Below are 20,145 nucleotides of genomic sequence, written 5' to 3' on the forward strand. Positions count from 1 at the left end.
AAAAAAATTTTTTGAAGAAATGTGAAACTCATCTTGAACTTAGTCACTTTCCCATGTTGGTCAAGATCCATAAACAAGTGGTATTATCTTATATAGTATAATATCCCAAAATATAATCAGATACACAATACCACAAACATATATGATAAAGAACAGTAAGTATTTTTCTCAGGATAAATGGCGGCCGCCTATCAGCTCCGTCTCGCTCTGCCTCTATGCCCTGTGTTAATGTTGCTGTTTGACATTGCAAGCAGCAGGTTCTTTATTCCCCTCCCAGCAGCCTCGGTGGACACCGAGCCTTAGCCTAATTGGTTCCAGAGCAGACCCTGACAGAACCCTCCTCAGCGGCATGCAGCCATATTAATACCCCCCGCCACAAACACAGACACACACACAAACAACAAAAACAAGCACAGCAATCAGCGACTAACTCGCTAATTAACGCCCTTACAAAGCATCTCATTAGCATGTGCTGTACAATGGGGCAGTGGGGGAAATGAGCATTTTGGATTAGCAAAAAGGAAAGAAATTACAAAATAAGACAGTGGAACAACAGTGAATCTGTGTGCGTTGTATTCTACTCAGGGGCCAAGGGCTTTGGTTGGCCCACAAAGCAGCACCCTGATTCTCTGGGGAATCCATTACAACTCTCTGAGGAAGACATTGGAGGGAAGATAAGCATAATTTTAAAAGCAATCGGTAAAAATAAATCTCCAGCACGCAGGCAACACTTTAGTTGTTAACCAGCAACTTAACCTGCTAGTGCTGTGAGTGGAATGGGAAATGGAAAGGTTAGGGGCCACGAGAAAAAGTATGCAGTTACAGCAAAGGCCAAGAGTTGCAGAGATGAAAGGCTTGCATCCTAGTTAAAGCTAATATAAAGAGAGAGACGCCGGGATGTAAAACATGTTGTGATTAATGTAATTAATCAGTGTTTCAGGCTATACAAACATCTGCATGTATTGGCTTTAGTTTTTTGCCTCTGCTTCACACAGTGGTTTTAATGTTACTTCAATTATATATATACTATATATAACTTTTTAACCTCATTAAGGCAGTGAGAATCAGATTGACTCTAAAACCCAATGAGAATGAGAGTGATTCCCTTCTCTGTCTTTTCGAATTCCCCAACATCCTGCAGGAAAGGTCTGACTTGACAGCTGCAATGAGACAACGACGGAAATCAAATAAAATGTTATATTTGTTAATTCTGTGTAGAATTAAATTCTTTTAATCTGAAAAGCAGCCAGGATAACTCATGAAAACTGTGAAAAAGAAGAGGGACATACAACTCAGGTGAGAACTATAACTTAAGTAGTCTACTCCACATATCTGGAACAGTACAAAACCTTAACCAGGTTTAAGGTTTGCCACAAGCCACACAGGGGAAGCATCAAACCTAAAATAATGTCTTCTAGTATGAGAAAACCAGAAATAAACTTTTTCACTTGAAAGCAAAAGGCTATTAGAGGAAGAAAATGAACAAAATAGTGGTGGCGGCAATATGGTGTTGGGATGCTTTTCTGCAGGATGTAGAGGGATGCTGGTTGGAGTTGATGGAAAATACAGGCCAAACCCTGCTACAACAGTTTAGCTCAAAGCCTTTTCATGTGTTGGAAGGGCCCAATCAAATCCAAACCTAAATCTAATTGAGAATCAGTTAGTAGAGTTTAGGACTGATGTTTGCAGACAGTGTTTCTTCAGTCAGACTGACCATGATAAATTTTAAGATGAGGAAAGGGCAAAGATTTTAATTTATAATTTGCTAAGCTAATACAGAGATATCCCTAGGGACTTACAGCGGTAACTACGGCAGAAGGATATGTGCATGCTTCACTTTTTCAGACTTTCCTTTTTTTTAGTAAAAACTATGCATCCTTTTCCCTTCATGCACTATTTTGTGTTGTTCTACCACATAGAACATGCAAAAAAACTCTCCGAAGTTAGTGGCTGTTACAAGACAAAATGTGAAAAAGTTAGTAGGCTATATTAATATTTTTTCAAGACACAATTATAAAAAGGTTATCAAAAATATAAACATTTAAATGTGTCAAATAAAACAAAACTTCTAATTTAGAAACTAGTCAGAGAGTTACTTTCCCTATTACCAGACGTTCTGTTAGCTATTATTGTTTTGTGCTGTATTATACTGAACATTGCGCCGTTTGCTGGGAAGAATGAGCCCTCTGACCCGTTCTTCCTAGCCGTTCTGACCTGCCCACTATTCGTCATGAACCCCACTAATATACCACACTGTCAGAACATCAGGGCAGCGCTGTGCCACATCGCCCTAAACTTCAAGTAAGCAATCACAATCGCCTTCGAGAAGCGACGCAATCCCACACAGTCAGTAAGATGAGCGTTTCAAGAAATAGTAAGCAGGCAGTTAGAGGTCAAAGGTCGCCCGCAATCGGGACGCCGGCTTCACTTCTGGCAGCCAGAGTGGAACTCTGCAAGGGACCTGGAAGTAGATATGATGACCTTTTCTGCAAAGGACCCCCAAAATATACTCACTTATCAAAATGACCTTAACATAGGAGCATGGGAAGGTAAGCAGAGGCCATCCATCACCTTAAAGATTAATCCTCCTCTCTATTCTTCTCCTGAATCTATTAATAATGTCGCCAAAGGGGCAGAATTTGTGGCCAAGATTTATTCTGATATTGTGACTTTAATTCATTAGCCTCTAACAGGGGGGATTCCTGAGGAGGAAGAACGAAGGCAGCTTCAGAAATGCTAATTTAATGCTCTAAGAGTCAGACTCTTTATACGATTGTTAAATTTGTAAAAAATCTGCACGCGCAACTTGCCAATTTACCACAAAATGGGAGATTATCATTTACACTCAAGAGGTCACACTTACTTATGCTTTAAAAGCTGCTTCCATTTGTTAATTTAGCCACATTAAGTATCTGGGATGAATCTGTGGCAGGTGCAAAGCTTGAAAATCAATTGTAGCACAGAATCTGGTACTGAGAGCTTTTCCTCACTCATTTAAACAAAGCAGTGGATTTCACACTGTGGAGCAGCACTGACAGCCCCAGGGGCATACTTCAATTAGAGACTTTGGCGAGTTTAAACACTGTAGATCTACTCACGCTTAAAGGCGTTTGTCTCCCACTCTAACCCCCCGCACCCCCAGCTCCCCTTTTTTCTCCTCCCTCTCAGCCTTTCTTCTCATATCTGCGCCAACCACTCACTCTCCTCCATCTTCAAGTCCTGCTCTCTGTAATCAACCCAGCACTAATAGCTTATTCTTTCTGCTCCAGCACCCACATTTCGCTTGTTTATTTTCCCAAACTCGTAAATCTGGGCACATGTCACAAGTGCAGCGATATTAGAGCAATAATCTCAGGTAATTATCAGATGCCCTTTCACATTTACTTCCTCCCTCCGCCTCCCTCCATCCCTTTAACTCTTGCTCTACGGAGACACAGAGGAATCAGCATTGCTCCAGAGAGCTGTGTTTGTATGAACTTAACCTTTAGTAATTTTTAAAAAGGCATGCTTTTTTTTTTTTCATTCATTCCAAATTTATTTTCTCATTCAAGCAATTTATAACTCTAAATGACAATTATTTTGCAAAAAAAAAAGAATTATGTTAACACCTCAAGATCTTTAATCAGCAAATGCTGTCAGATTTCTAAACTTTTGGTCAGATTTGTTTGCTTTTTCGATTTGCCTGATTTTGCTCCAGGTCAGAAGTGTTTACTAACCTGATAATTAGCCTTCATTGTAAAGCATTTCCAGTCATTCAAAATACTAAAATAGTTAAATAAACTGGTCCCCATCTCACAGGTCATGTCTGCTTGAAGGATTCAATAAAAGTAACATAGTCAAATCTCAAGGCTCATTGACAGATGCTGTCCTACTCACCCACTCCTGCTGTATGAGGATAACTGCCCTGCTGGCCCGGGACAAGTTTCGACACGCCAGGATCACATGAGCTCCGTGAAGAGCAAAAGACCTGGCCGTCTCAAAGCCTGAGACAGAAGAGAGGAGACAAAAGTAGGAGGTAGTAAAAAAAAATTTAAAAAGATTTGAAAAGCGAGCATTTCTTCAAAGATTAGTTTCATTTTGAAAATATCTTTGATTCTACGCGGCTGAATCTAATAAGGTGGTGGAGGGGCGTGTGGGTGCAAACTAAAGTCTTCATCAATTTTCCATATAATTTATTTTATTGAGTAGCTCAGTGGTCTAGCAGTGGGAGATAATCATTTCTCTCTGAAGTGATGAAACTGATTGAATCATTGTGGCTCAAGACTTCGCCCTCTCATCTCAGATCAAGTTTTGATTCTGGCCCGGCAGCTCCCGGGAACCCGTCGCTGCTCACACCGGTTTACGAAGGAGGGGAATCAGCTGTTAATTATGTTAATAATTACGCAGTGATGGCAGTAATTAAGAAAAAATGGTTTATAATGAGAGAAGGCAAATGAAAACAGACATGCCGTTCAAACTAAATCACAGTGTGATATTCCAGCACATCAAAAGGGGCTCTGATAAGTGCGTTTCTCTTATGAAACTAGGGTCTGCAGATACCCTCAGAATTTATCAGTCCGACTCCGCTTCATGGCTCCATCCAAATCATGTAACCATGATAAAACTGACAAAATCTGGAGATAGAGAGAGAGAAGTTCATTTCTAAATTACAAGTGTAAATGGGTCATTTCATTCCGTAGGTTGAATTAATTTATGAAATCAACTTTTCCCTTCGCCATATTTTTATTTCCTTTTGACATTTACTATCTCTCACGACATCGAGGAGAAGTTTAGCAGCACTAAGTCAGTCTAAACACAAACTACTACACATTTATGTATGCTTAATAAGGGTGCGGCTCCTGACTGACAAACTGAGGGCCAGCGCAGTAGCCAGAGTGCATCAGAGGGTGAATTAATATGAACTGTAATTAGATTATATGTCTTAATCTGATTTTCATTAAGAGCAAAACTGGGAGGCCTAATTGTTAGAAGAGTGTTAAGGACTAATATCTATTAAAACTCAAAATTGGAATAGGACTGGAATCCCTCTCTGACAAGTGAAGCATGGAAATGAAATTATGTGACACCTTATTAGGTGTAACGGAGGGGACTGTGGCTGACAGCAGAGATTGCTTCAGCGGTAAGAAATGGACATAAAAATAAAAACAATGTGGCCAAAAAATATACAAATTGCACACAGGGTAAAATGTGGCTTTATATTTATAGCAGTAGGACCAAGAAGATTTATTCTCAGAATGTTTATACATGTATTAACTCATTTCCAACCTGGCTCAGTTCAAGTAAAATAAGTGCAAATTCTTACATCTTCAGCCACAGATGCACTTAATGTTCAGAAGCACCAAACAATAGCAATTAGGCAAACATACTTCAGCTTTTCAGGCATTAGTAAAGGAAAAATTATTACCCTCTCTAACAGAAATACACCATGTAAAGATACACACTTAAAACCTGGCAAATCCTTCCAATGTATTATTTTTGAAATTTTGAACAACTTTTGAGTGATATGTTTGAAAACATTCAAACATATTTGGAGACCGCTGAGTAAGCTGATGGAGGGAGGACATATAAAATGCTTTTATCCTGGCCAAGCTCAGAGCTGACCATCTGGAAAAACAACAACACTTTTTCCTGATAATCATCTTTCCATTGGAAAAGTAACATTAAAACAGTGCAACGTTATAACACTTGGATAGAAAAAATTCAGTCTCTCAAAACTCAATTGGATGAGTAAATACATTTTCCGTATTTTTTTTTTTTATTATTATTGGTCCGACGTAATAGCTGGACCTAAAATGCTACATTTAAAATTTTCAATTCGAGTAAAAAGAGCCTTTTTCAGATGGGGAAAGCTTTGTTTTCTTCTAAATTATAGATTGTATGTACAACTGTAATGAACTGCTTTTATCCTTATGTATACGTAGAAAACCAAATAGCATGTGCATTCATATCTACAAAATTTACTTTTTCAGGCTATTTCTCAAACACAGCTGTAAACAAAACAGATGTTGGTTTATTGTTTTTTTATTATCATATCTACCTTCAACTCAAGAGTGCTGAAGTTCCACATGGGGAAAAAAATATTAATTGAAATCAATTTACATCAACTATCTAAAATGTCTTCTTTCTTTTTGGAAGTACAAAATTACATCATTTCTTAAATAAAAAAATGAGAGAGCACCAAAGAGCCCTATAAATTATTAGTTTTAAAGCAGAAAGCTAGAGATTGATAGGATATATGACATACCAATTGAAGGATATGTCTAGTCTTGTTTAGTAGTCTTTATGCAACATTTTATAGAACAAATTTTAAAAACATGGCATGATTTTTTTAGCCTGTATAAATTGGACAAGAGTAGTTGCTTCTGGTAAACAACAACCGTTCACACTCACTTGTTGTGTGTACAAACCATGAAAGTGAAATTAATCAACACCAGTGTTTTCCATAATGGAGGACAAATTAGAATATGGCAGCGACAACGGCAGCCGCACAGGAGCTATGTATTTGCGATGACAAATAACAAGGGCTTGACATTAATTGTGAAATAACGAGAGCGGCGTTGCTGTAACAGGGACTCCCCGCCCCTTTGCCCATGTTACCGGTGGAGAGGGCTTGCAGTGAAATTAGTTCTTGGTCAGGTGTACAACGAAAGGATCCTGTTCAGGCATTGTACGCTCATGGTGCTACATGACAAGAGGTCAGATGCCGGGTTTCTCCCACGCTCGTGGATCGACAGATGCCGTGAGCCGTTTTACAACACGCGGCAGGCCTCCCAGAATGCAGCGCTGGTCCAGATTTGTTTTTGTCTAATTAGACACAAACAGAGCAAACCCAAACACAATGAGAGAACATGGCCTTAAAAAGCCAGGAGATGAAATGGAAAGCATCTGATTGTGTGCTTGCTCGCTGTGGGGCTTCACAAGGTAACAGAAATACAGTAAATGGCTCGGCTGTTGTTGAAATTGTGTTTTACTGTAATATATAAAAAGCATAAAAATGTGTAAAATGTCCATTAAGCAGTGAATGCTCTTCATGGTACATTAGGATCCTGGCCCCACTGATATCCCACAATAATGAGTGTGATTTAGTGATTTCACGCTTTGTTTGTCCTCCCTGGCCCACCGCCCCCCTCCGGATCCCCTGCCCCCTCCCTCCACTCGTACACAGGTGTATTGGCTCCATGTAATGAGATCATTACTAGCATCGTCGGCGAACGTGTTTATTTGGCAAACGGAGCAGCCGGCTCCTTCTCTCTCCTGATCTGCAACCAAAGAGGCATTTAACTAAAATAAGCTCTGCAGTACAATTGGGCAATCAGAAGTCAATTCAAATCATTACAAGGCCTGAGGGGCAAACACGTCGAGTTCCTACAATCCTCCTCTGCCAGAGCTCAAGTTGTGCTTGGGAAAACACAGGAGCGGCACAGTTAATGAACTGACTGCAGGACTGTGCAGAAATGTTGGGTCACAATGCAAAGACTGAAGTAAGAGGGGAAAAAAACATAAAGCTGATGAAAAACATTAGAGAAGCCCAAAATATTTAATGAAATTGTATTGTCTTGAACATAACACTTAAATATGGTTTGCTGCTCATGTGGGTCGCTTCTGATGGGTTATTCCACAACAGCTGAGTTAAATGGAGGCACACCTGCTGATTTATTTTAAAGGCAGCACCTGAAACGCACTACTTGCTGGTAGGACATCATAAAAAAACAACCAAAATATCAAGGTAAAAATGTCACCATGGCTAGAACCTTCAGTTGGATTCAGAAAAGTTGATATGGAGACAATCAAAAATAAAATCACAGAAGGCTCTAGAGGTGGATGAGATGAGTCTGTACTTGCAAATGTAAACAATGAGCCCTGTTATCGAGTGTATAAACACTGGTGTTAGAGAACAGTGGTGTATTTATTTCCTGCAGATCAGCTCCAAGTCATGCACATGCAGGCTGTAAACAGCTTGTTTTTTTATAAATGTCTTTCTTTGCTTAATGTAATAGAACTACAAATAAACATGGGGAAAGTAATACAACGTTCTAAAGTTGTATTAACAGATTGAATTTTCAAACAACAAAGTAACTCCAAATACAACTGCCAACACCTGACTGAGTGATATTTGCACCTGTTCCATTGGCTGTTGTGAGCTCTTTTGTTTTTTTGTTTTGTTTTTTACCCAAGAAGCACAGAAAAACCCAACTCTCTGACTCTTTCTGACTTTTAAGATCCCCTCTAATTCCCCTCCACTGGTCCAAGAGGAGGAAGATGTCACCCCAAAAGTGGAATGTATGGTTGGTAATTACAGCCCAAGGTTGAGTTGTTCCAGGCGAGAGCACTGGAGTGCTTCCATTACCCCTCCTTGTCCCCTCCTGCCTTCATCCTGCACCCCCCTTCTCTCCTATGTTGTCATCTGTCTGGGGACCCATCCTCCTCCCTCCTCTTTCTCTGACCCTCTGAGTCAAACTCCAGCTCCCCACAAAGTCTCTCGTCATGGCCTTACACACCACACTGGACACCACCGGTCCTCAGGTCTCAAATAGAGAGAAAGTGATGGTGGCAAAGTTAGATGAATGCAAACTGAATCCCACCTGTGCAGCCCCTCGAAGGCTATTCAAGCACCTAGTACGGTTGAGCACTGTCATCAAAAATCCCCCCAATCATGTAACTTTCATCCCCTCATCATGTACAGACTATAAACCCGATAGATCTATAAACTACTTGACTACACACAATAACTTCATACTCCTTTGTTTTATTTTACCTACAGCCTTTAATCACACATATTCTATCCTCTCCTACTAACCACTTCCCTTCTACTAAATTACAGCTGTAATTATTATTATTATTATTATTATTATTATTAATATTATTATTATTATTATTATTATTATTATTGAGGAGCTCTGGCCAGCAGCATAATGTGTTTTCCACAGTCTTCATAGCAATTTTGATCTAGGTTAATAAAGTTGAACAATTTGACTAACAAAATCTGTTTTCATTACGTTGCCAATAAACACATTCATCAATAAGGGCATGAAAAAATAAAATAAAGTAAAATGAAATAAAACAATATACAACCACTGATTTGCTAGCAATTCAGAAAAGACAGAGCTGGTCAGTGTCAAGCATTACTTAAGTATTTAAACCCTTTTAAATTTTTCCAAGTTTTGTTGTTTTACAATGACAAACTTCAGTGTATGCTATTTGGATTTCACAACACAGATTAACACAAAGTGATGAATAATAGAAATAGAGTGGAAATGATATGAGATTTTTTGTTATTAATCTGAAAAATGTCTGAGTAACTTGAGACAATGCTTTGGAGAATCACATTTTGCTCCAGTTGCAGGTCTTATCTTTTACAGCTTCCCACATCAATAGACTGAAGACTGGGTGACTGAAATTGTTACCCAAAATAGCTAAAGGTCAGATTGGGCATAGAGTCTCTGTTAGAAAAATCTGTCAATTCTTGCTAAGGATTCTGATTGGGCCTTTTGAACACATGCATATGGTTTGAGTTAAGCCATTTTAGAGTAGCTCTGGGTGTATCTTTAATGACGTCCTACTACTTGAAGGTAAACCTCTGCCCCAGTCTCAAGTCTTTTACGGCCAGTATAACAGGTTGGTTTTTTTCCAGAATTGTCCTGTACCTGGCTCCCTCAGTGTTCCCATCAACATAATGATAATTTTCCCCGTCTCTGCTGAAGAAAACCTATTTCATGATGCTGCCACAACCACATTTCATCATGCAGTATTACTCTTCCAGAGCATTTTAGTAGAAACCCTAAAAGTTTGGCTATGATCTTTCACATGTTTGCAAAGTCCATTTCCTGGCTTTTCACAAACTCAAGAGGATTTCTTCAGGCCTTTTTGTCAGCATTGCGTTGCTACTTTCCACTGTTAAATGAAGGCCAAACCTGTAAATAGTACAACAAAGAGTTCTGTCAACAAATCCTCCTACTTGTGGTGTGGAGCTTTGCAGCTCCTCCAGTTACCATGAGCTAATGCTCTCCACAGTTTGCAGTTGTCTCACAATCCTTCAATTTCAAGATGATGGATTAAACTGAGTGAAATATTTAAAGCTTAAATTATTATTTAACTACCTCACCCAGCTCTTAACTTCTCCAGAACTTTCCCCCTGACTTGTCCTGTGTTCCTAGGTTCTCATGATGACGTTTTTTTCTAACTTTCTCACAGAACTAAAAAAAATCCCAACAAGTAGGTTGTTACTTATTAGTTAACATCTGAAAGTCATTGGTAGGGCTGATTTTACTTATGGGTATCAGAACAAAAGGGGCTGAAGAATAGTGCTTTAAAATTATGCTGCATTTTGAGTTATCACTTGAAATCCATTCAAATCTGCGACTGCAATCTGAAACTATGAAAAAGTTCAGGGGGTATGAATACTTCAGCAAGAGACTGTATGTCTCAGTGGGTGCCCACACACAAAATCACTGAAGTCAGTCTGGATATCATCTGAACTAAAAACAGCCACTCAGAGGCCCAGACATCTTCTCCAGGAACATCTTTTTATCCATCTAATTCCTCCCACTATGAATAATGCAGTTCCCTCCTTACCGAGGCTCGGGTTTAACGCGTCGCTGCGCGCCTCTTTAAGGGGGTACTTATTCATAAACAGCAGTGCAGTAAATACCAGAGCTTTGCAGCCAATTTAATGGCAGTTATGCCTAACAAATCTGCCTCAATCTAATGATCAGCCACAAAGCTCGGCTGCGGGTTTAATCTGCGAGCGGAGGCTCCCACAACTCTGCGACTCACTGAATACGCTTAGGGATCTCTCCATCCAAAGAGCGGAGTGCGCCGGCCCTGACACTTAATCCACACAGCACAACAGTGGGATCAGTGCAAATACATGAACAACGTTAGTCTTTCATGAATAAAAATAAAGTCCTAAAATACTGCGGAGGCGATGCATTAAGATAAATAAAACATCATGAGGTGCTCTTTTTGCAAATCCCCCTCCATCTGGGTGTTTTCTGTTATCCCAGCACTGACCACACACCTTTGAAACAATAACAAGAGGATTTCAATGTATACATTCATACTGAGTAGAGCTTTTGCAGCAGTATGTAATTCTGTAAGAAAGTAGCTTTAGAAGAGAGTCAGGTTAGAATCATAAGAAGCAAAAAAACAGAAAAGAAAAATAGGAATCAGACAGATTGCCTTGATTTACTCTGATTGGGGATTAGCAGGTCAAATGCCGAGAGAATTACTTTTTTTAATTTGATAAATGCACCCATTAATGAACAACCACTATTTTGTGGCAATAAATGCATCAGACAACACCATGCAATTTAACGCACTTTTTGGAGTGTATTGAAATCAGGCAAAGGTTTGGGGAAAATGTTTTGCTGTATAAACTGAAATAATCTTGTTATTCGTTCAGTTTCAGTTAGATTCCAAGCTACCTTGTCAAGGAAACTATAGTTCTTTTTTCTACGTTTGGAATTATATAAATCAAAATATATATTTTTTTAAAAAGTAGAAATAAATGGAAATTTGCATGTCAGATCTCAAAAGAAACCAGAAAATTGGAATTTGCCAATTTTTCTTTGATTAAATCTAAACACTGATTAGCAGTTTTAACACCAAAAAATGTATTTCATTATTTAGATAAAAACAAAACAAAGAACATTTTTATCTCAGTTAAATAAAAAAAATAATTATACATTTATGGGGCATATTCTTTGATACATAACAAGGGATTGCCTCATCCCTTGTTATGTTTTCTACATTTTCTTAAATCCAAGTTAGGAGCTCTGCAGAACCCTGCAGTGATTTTTTTTTTTGTTACGTCACATAATCCCTAATCAAATTTAAATTGTTGGGGCATCACATACCTCAGTGGGAGATCACCATATACTGAGGCTACAAACCTCAACGCAGTTGTCCTCTGTTCAATTTCCACCCCTGGACCATTTACTGCATGTCTCTTGCTTCTCTCTCCACTTTTCTTCCAGTCCATCTACTAATGAATAAAGGAAGCTAGAGCCACAATAAAACTTTTTAAAAAATTTTTAATTGTCAGGTCAGACTTAAAAAAAGAAAAATCTGTAATTTTGTTGGGCGGAAAAAAAGCCTCATTTGTGAACTTCTAACAAGGACACATAAGTCGAAACAATATTACAATCAGTGACAGCTAAAACAAAGTTGTTCACATTATTACCACTAATACCTATGCTTAGGAATTGAAATCAAAAGTTTAGTCAAAGGCCAAAAAATTATTTGTTTTTTTTTTTCTTGTTTTGTTTTAGGATATGTATTTTACCAAAAATAGCTATATGTTTGTTTTCTGTATCTATTGTGCTGGATCAGGAGCAAAACACAAAAAAAACGCACATTCAAGGCAGTTGTGTCTGAATAATCTGTCTGGGTGAGACAGGGGTCAATGTGTTATTTCTGACCACTATTAAACATACATTGTGTTGACAACATGGTAACTGGCTGACTGATGATGTACCTCAGGTTGTGGGATACATAAACCCACATATATTTCCCAAAAGAGCTGTCAGGGGGCACACGTGACTGCATGTGCTAACAGATGACAATACAAATATAGTCTCGCTTTAACGGAGATCATATTTTAGGATATAGATCATAATAAATCCACTGCTTCATATATGGTATTCATTCTATATTTATCACAAAAAGAAGTATTTTGTCTCTCAAACCAGAGGGGCCTGGAGATTTCATGAGAAAGGTCCTTTAAGTATAAATGCTCCATGGACCTCTGGCCAGTAAATAACCTGAGAGTTAGCTGATAGCAGGGAATTAGAGCCAGAGCAGGAGTGCGTAATGGGGATGGATAGGAGGCTCAGGCTTGGGTCACAGCCGTTTAGGAATCAATGCAGAGGTACAGGTGAACCACCACAGGTCTATGCGAGAGAGAAAACCTTTGGGAAGTACAGGGAGAGAGAGAGGGGGGCTTGGGGGACAAACTACGATCATTCATTTCCATTATCACAATTAAAAATCACCACTCAGGTCGCTTTCTGTTTAATTTGCAACAGAAAGCAAGAGAGAGGAAGACTAATGTTGCAAACACCGCCAAGACGAGCTGCATTACCGTCTCGCCTCCCTCTGACGGGCACACCAGACCTTCCAGGCTTCTCACCAACCCATGGTATTTCACGCATAAATAAATTAACGTAACGTGTGCACTTTTCATGTTCACATGCATTAAGAGTAAAATTATGGAGCTCAAATGTAAATTTTCCAATTAAATAATATCCTACCATTACTAATAATAAAAATGTCACCCTTCCTGTCTAAGACGTGAGCACTGGGGAAAGTGGAAATAGCTTTGACACGTGCTTTAAAACACTATTGATGCTATTAAAATGCTAAGTGGGTCCAAGCAATTGGCATAACCACATTTCACTTTAGGAACGTCAAAGGACGACGCAACAAGAAGCAATTACTACAAGAATATTGTTAATTACGGCCGCTGCATTTTTAATAAGGGGCAGAGTAAAACAAAGGTTATGTTAATATGAGTTTATTAAGAATTCATACACTATGAAAATGTCTGTGGGGTGTAGCTACCTGAGACAGTCTATAGGAAATCTGATCTTTTTTGTCTTTTACCCCACATAAGCACCTTTATTTTTAACAAATACTTCACAGCAAATGTTAAATGTGGGTTCTATGTTTCATTATTATGTTTTTAATCATGACAAAGTAATAAAAAAAAACACATGAGAAGGAATTTCTTGTGATAATGGTTTAAAACCCAAAAAACAGTCCTCCTGTGCCCTCTTGTGGTAAAACTGTGAACATCCACCCTCTTTCTTTTTATGCAGTTCCAGCAAAAGATAATTACAGGTGGGAATGTTGCACCTTTTGCAGTTACTTGTAGATAATATTGGATTAGTGAAAGCCTTCTTTCTCCTTAAAAGTAAAAAGTGGTTAGCTTCACACTTCTACAGTTCCACTAAATATTTCCTGAATGGTGGGATTAAGCTTGCATGCATGCAGCTGTCTTAAAAAAGTTATTTTAGGAGTACCACTGTTTAAAAAGGAATATATATATGTGTATATATTTTATATGCTTTAATATCTGATCAATGCTTCTGGTTTCTTCATTATCCATACTATTTAGATGAAAAATGAAAAAGTATCACTGTCAAAATTATATTTTGTAAAAACACATATTGATTTTGGCACCACAAAGTGAAAACTAGTAAGAAATAAATGAAATGGTTGATTCTAAGGTCATCTTTTATTTTAGCAAATAAATAAATAAATAAAAAGTTACCGTGAATAATAAAAAAAATTATTTAAAAAAAAAAAAGAATCATTACACCAATAACAGATGTGCTGGACAGTTAGCTGTCCATCAAGGACAAAACCTTTTTTCATGTTTGCAAGGTAGATTTTTTTTTTTTAAATTAAGTAATTTGTTATCATATGTTCCATCAAGTTTAGTCAACTCTTACAAAATTTTATGAACTGGATGTTCACTAAATACACTTCTTAACTAAATTGTACAAATATATTACGGTATGTTAACAGACTGACTGAACTGAAGCACAACACACTTGAGATAAACATTTCTATTTAATTTCAGGTTTTACTACAGTTTATAAGAATAGAACAATAAATCTTAGAAAATTCTGTCTATAAAATAAGGATTAAAAAACTTTGATACAAAAGTAGACAAAAACGCCAATTTTTTCTATTTAACATCAGCTTGGTTATTGCACCATGCTAAGGTCGGTTTTGTCACACCTTGTCTTACAATTTTTCTTCCAAAAAGCTGAACAAAACATTTTGTTATGAATAATAAACTCCACAGACAAAAAAAACAGACATTTTAACAATAAATAAATAAATAATAGATGTACTGTTGAAGTTCCACCCAACTCAATAGACACGTTATGTCTGTTGAGATTATATTACACACAACTGACCTCCATTTACTAAGTGATGGTAATTAGTTGGACTGGATTTCTATTTAAGGTAACAAAGTAAAAGTGCTTCATTTCAATTGCACACTGCACTTTTTAGATTTAGATATGTAAAAGAACTTGAAAACGATTCCTGCACTACCTTGTGATAGTCTAACACATGAAATCCCAGTAAAATGCACTGAGAATTGTGCCTGTGCTGTGAAGTTTGAAAATGTTTAAAGAGTGTGAGTGTCTAATATTGAGAGGTAGGCACTGTGGCAGGATAGAGCAGAGTGAAGAGTGAGAGTAAGCAAATTTCACTGCTTTAAAAAAGTATTTTTAGTACTGTGTACAGACACTGTGTCTGAAGGTGGAACAAACTCTAAGGGCACCACTCTCTTACCATAGGAAGTAAATTTATCTCTTCCAAAGAAGATTTTTCAGAATACTTTACACCTAAAAACATTATCACTAAGTTTATCCTTCTGTGATAAACGCCTGTCCCAAATGGACTTATTTGGTTCAAATCAGGAATGCAGTTTCTGGATGAGTAAATATGAAATTGACCTTTTTTCAAAATAAGTCTTAAATGTCCCAAATGGACTTATTTGGTTCAAATCAGGAATGCAGTTTCTGGATGAGTAAATATGAAATTGACCTTTTTTCAAAATAAGTCTTAAATGATTTTCTTTAAAACAACAGATGGATATATCCCAACATGGATCATCTATTTTCCATGAAATTACTAAAGACTCTATGCAAAGATTAAAACAGGAGCATTGAGTCGATGAAGTCTTTGTTCAGTGAAGGCCCCTGAGCAGCTGTAAATCTATATATTATATTTCTGCCCTGCAGCAGCACATAATAGACACGCACAGCAATAACACTGCTGTGATTTTCCTACGGACAACGAATTTGAATATAAAGACAATTAACGATTTTATGTTTATTTGATCTCCCTCACTCTGTCATTATCTAGCTCACACAAAGCTGCAAGTGTGAACAAATGGCCAGAGCTTGTGCTAATCTAAACTAAAGCAAAAAGGAAATACATTTGTTTCCAGGCCATTATATGGTGAGCCGTGCATTTGCTGGGTACAAATGGATACCATTTATTACAGTTAACAATGACATCCAATTCAGCCCTGCTAATGAACTTCAATGCAGTCATGTTCGGTATTAAGGAGTGATTTGTTGAGTCTAAGTATATCATTTTGGAGGCTAATGTTGATGAATGTCTGCTTGCGGAAGGATGGGGACATAACGGGGAGTAGAGTCACTGTGTTAGAGCATCCTCCTATTGAGGTGCACTGTCGCCACCTGGTGGAAATATTGGGGTAACGCAGTTGGGTTTTTTTTTCTTAGTTTCAGAAACAATTGCCAGCATATAAAAATCGTCATTACAGAAATAAAACAGATAATAGGACTTACCAATACCAGAGTTGCCTCCCGTGATGAGGACCACTTTGTCAGACAGGTCACGACCCTGAAGAATTTCCAGCGCAGCAGTGTTTCCATCGTAACGCTTTGGCTTCATCATTACGTCCTCCACTGTAAACGCCTGCCGGGGGTCAAAATAGGTGGTCCGCTTGTTGATGTGACTGAAAGAGACAGAAATTCACAGGATTTATTGGAATATGCAATACTTTGCAAAAGTATTCATACTCACTAAGTCACTTTACAATGCAAACTTTATCCTATTCCATTGGGGATATTAGATACAGTTGAAGGAAAATGACAGGTTTTATTTCAACAAAGAGGTTTTTATCCAACTTGTTTACTTACTCAACATAAATTTTCTGTCCTTTTTCATCAGTCTCCTGTTCCCAGCCATATGGTAAATCTGCAAAAGAAAAATACACATATGTTTGGTTACAGGATAATAAATATCAACATTTGTATACCCACTATACCTTCTTAGCAGGCTTACTGAACAAAAATGTATAAGAATTCAACACAATGTGAGCATTGACGCAACTTTATTTGATCTCATATATGTTCACAAAAATAATTTTCTTAAGCTATGTGCTGTAAATCAGTGGAACATGCTAGGTTGTTTGTAAAATATGGGTGGGGAAACCACCGGGGATCACAATTCAATGGGCGAGGTCATCTTTAGAAATCAAAGTAAATAATTAACAATATTTCTATTAACATAAAAGCAATATGTTCATAGATGATTCAGTTCCTATTATTATTAACTTGTAGCTTGAGTAAGAAAGTGAACAAGTTAGAAATCTCAGTATTAAATATATCACTCCAGACAAACCTCCAGCACAGCGTTTTTTCTTTCCTGTCTTAGGATGCTCCCACTGTGTCTTCATTTCTTCATGGCTGTTGGCACAAAGGGAACAATAAGGACCACATAACCCAGCATTCCACCTGTCTTGACAGTATTTAGAGTAATATATCACATGAATGTTGATGAATTAAACCGAGTCAAAAGAAGGAATTTAATCTGCAGACTTCTTAAGCTGAAATGTTGAATGTTAACTCAATATTTAAAAAGTACTGTTAATTTAAAAAAGTGCTTCTAAAACTATTAAGAAATGCAAGGTTATTGTGGTGTCGAACAAATTAGACTTTACACCTTTAATGAGAGCTGCGTCCTAATTCAACTAATGAACAAATGATTTGTTAGAAACAAAAAAATGTCAATCTTGGGTTGAAAAGTGTCAGCATCTTTGCAACCTGGTCGTAATGTTGTCTACACTAACACCTCATCTTCAATCTTTTCCAGTAGGAGTCTGTCTCCATACATCATCGTCACTCTGCAATATTCCTGGCCTCCAAAGATCTCCACATATATCACACAAGGTTTCTAAATTTCTTTAAGCTTAAATTTAACACCTTTCAAGATTTAAGTTTGAGATCTTTACAAATAATTTAGAATAATATTCTAAACTGAACGTACTTGCTATGTTTTTCACATTGCATTGCCGTTTTAGACATGCGACTGTTACCCAACTAAATGCCTACAGTAAACCGAAGACAGAAATGTATACTTTTATAGATTTAAGCGAAAATCCCTCTTCTGACATCATTATTCTATTAATAGAGGCGATAAAATTGGACCCTTTTTCCTCAATTGACTCAAAATATCTCTAAACTACTAAATTTGTCTTTCTTATAAGCACAGGAAAGGTGTTGTAGTTCTCAAATCAAACCCTGATTAGGTTTTCTTATCTATAGTCCCTCAATGGTGACATTACAGATTTTCTGGCAGATTTTTACAATGCAGTGAAAATTTGTATCATCCCATTTATATCTTCTTTTGTGTGAAAGATACTCTATATGTTTTATAAGAGCACATAAAACAAACCATCATTTCTCACAGGGACAACCTGACTGAATACAAAAAAAACATTTTTTTTTAAATGATGATCACTTATTAAGTGAAAAAGTTGTCCACAAAGATTTACATCCAGACATTAAGGCCACCCCCCAAACCTTTGTTTTGTTTAAACTTAAATATCTGCAGCTAAAGCAAATAGCTTATTTTAACACAGATTTACACATAACACTGACGTCTGCGGGGATAGTCGGATAGCGCATATCCAGAGGTTCCCACTCACTTTGCATAGTAAACCCAACCGTCTTTGGTGGACCTCTCTTCCCATCCAGGCGGTAACTCATCTTCACTGTCCGTATCGTCCATGCCGGCGTATTTCAGAGCTGCCATTGCTCAAGCTTTCCACAGACACGGCGCTGTTTCGCAGACAAGCACAATAACAGCTACAAAGAGAGCTGCTCTGGGAGATTAAAAAAGCTATCAGAGAAATGCTCACCCGGCACTTCCGCAACAACACACTGACGACAGCCGAAGTGCCTTCTGGGATATTGAGGAAATTAATCTGTGCCGCATGCGTCGTAAAAATCCAATTTCATGCGGACACAAATGTGTCAGAAGTGCATGGAGTTAAATTTGTTTCACAATTATTCAAATAAAAAGAAAATTGTGATCAAAACTTTTAACGTGAAATAAAAAAACAATTAAAATTAAAATCTTTACAAATAACTTTTTCACTTCGTGAGACAAAAGTTAGTGATTAAAAAAAGTTAAAGTTTTTATCACAATTTTTTTATATGACATTAAAAGTTTTGATCACAATTTTATTTAAATGTAAACATTAGGTTTTTTGATTGAATAATTGTGAAACAAATTTAACTCCATACCTTTCGTCCGGTGACAGCTGGATGTAACCTGTAACCATAAAATGATGAGCAGATATTGATGATAGATGAAAGGAATAATAATGTATTTTTTTGTTTTCTTGTTGTTCTTTTGTTTGTTTTTTGTTTGTTTGTTTAAGTGCATTGGATCATACTACAAAAAAAATTTACTTTCAACAAGAATCATGAATGGTGAGCAAAGATGAAGCAGTAAAGCTAATATCACCATGGTGGCAGTTCAATCAAAATAAAATTGAAATCAGACATTAAATTAACTTTGCATGTAAGTAACATGATAGACAGAATTTACAACTTTGAAATTGGTTCTTGGTTGATGGCCTCACCCTGAACAGGACCTCTTCAGTTCCTTTGTATGCAAAACCAGCTGCATCCACCCGTTCCTGCTGCTTTACCTGCCTGTTAACCACACTATTCTCCTGTCACAGGTGGCCTGCCTGTCTGGGACGTTTACAATGTGAATTGTACATTTATTGAACTTGGAAGTTCAAAAAAATGGACTTGCAAGTTCATTTATTGAACATCATCTTTACAAAAAAAAGGGAAAAGGAAATTCCGAATTATTTACATGATAATCTATGAAATAACATATTATTTGGATAGGTATAGGTCCTGGGTCTAAGTATGTGCTATTTTAGCCTTCATGGCACATCCAGAAACACTTTAATGTAATTTATTGCTTATCTCTAAGAAAAGCAGGGGGTCACAAACTTCTGTTTCATACTTTTTGAAATAAAACCTAGCATTTGATTGGCTAACCTGACCTTCAAACAAATTGTTTTGCCTGATCAAAGTCAGTCCTGCACCATCGCGTTTAACTGATATATACCTGACAGATTAAATTAATCCGTGCTGTTGATTTTATGATTTATGAATAAGATATTATGAGCTCTTTAGTTTAAGGCAGTGATGCACTGAGGCAGTGGGCGGGCTAAAACTGATCCTTGTTTAAATGAATTGTCAGAAGCTGACTGGCTTAAACAGGTCAACCAATCAGATGTTACGGTTTATTTGACAGGAACCAGTGGCAGCTTGAACGTTCTCCTGG

General features: G+C 37.4%; 1 protein-coding gene across 1 annotated transcript in view; it reads right to left on the reverse strand.

The window, feature by feature from the left end:
• wwox (WW domain containing oxidoreductase) overlaps window positions 1-18,588 on the reverse strand; it is a 158,013-nt gene extending 139,425 nt beyond the window's left edge. The window contains exons 1-5 of the mRNA XM_028044352.1: window positions 18,482-18,588; window positions 17,176-17,240; window positions 16,692-16,749; window positions 16,338-16,507; window positions 3,877-3,983 (exon numbers count right to left, since the gene is read on the reverse strand). Coding sequence (XP_027900153.1) covers window positions 3,877-3,983; window positions 16,338-16,507; window positions 16,692-16,749; window positions 17,176-17,240; window positions 18,482-18,588 — 507 coding nt within the window. The remainder of the gene's footprint in view (window positions 1-3,876; window positions 3,984-16,337; window positions 16,508-16,691; window positions 16,750-17,175; window positions 17,241-18,481) is intronic.
• Window positions 18,589-20,145: the final 1,557 nt, after the last annotated feature.

Source organism: Xiphophorus couchianus, chromosome 2 (genome assembly GCF_001444195.1).
Source record: "Xiphophorus couchianus chromosome 2, X_couchianus-1.0, whole genome shotgun sequence".
Classification (NCBI taxonomy): domain Eukaryota; kingdom Metazoa; phylum Chordata; class Actinopteri; order Cyprinodontiformes; family Poeciliidae; genus Xiphophorus; species Xiphophorus couchianus.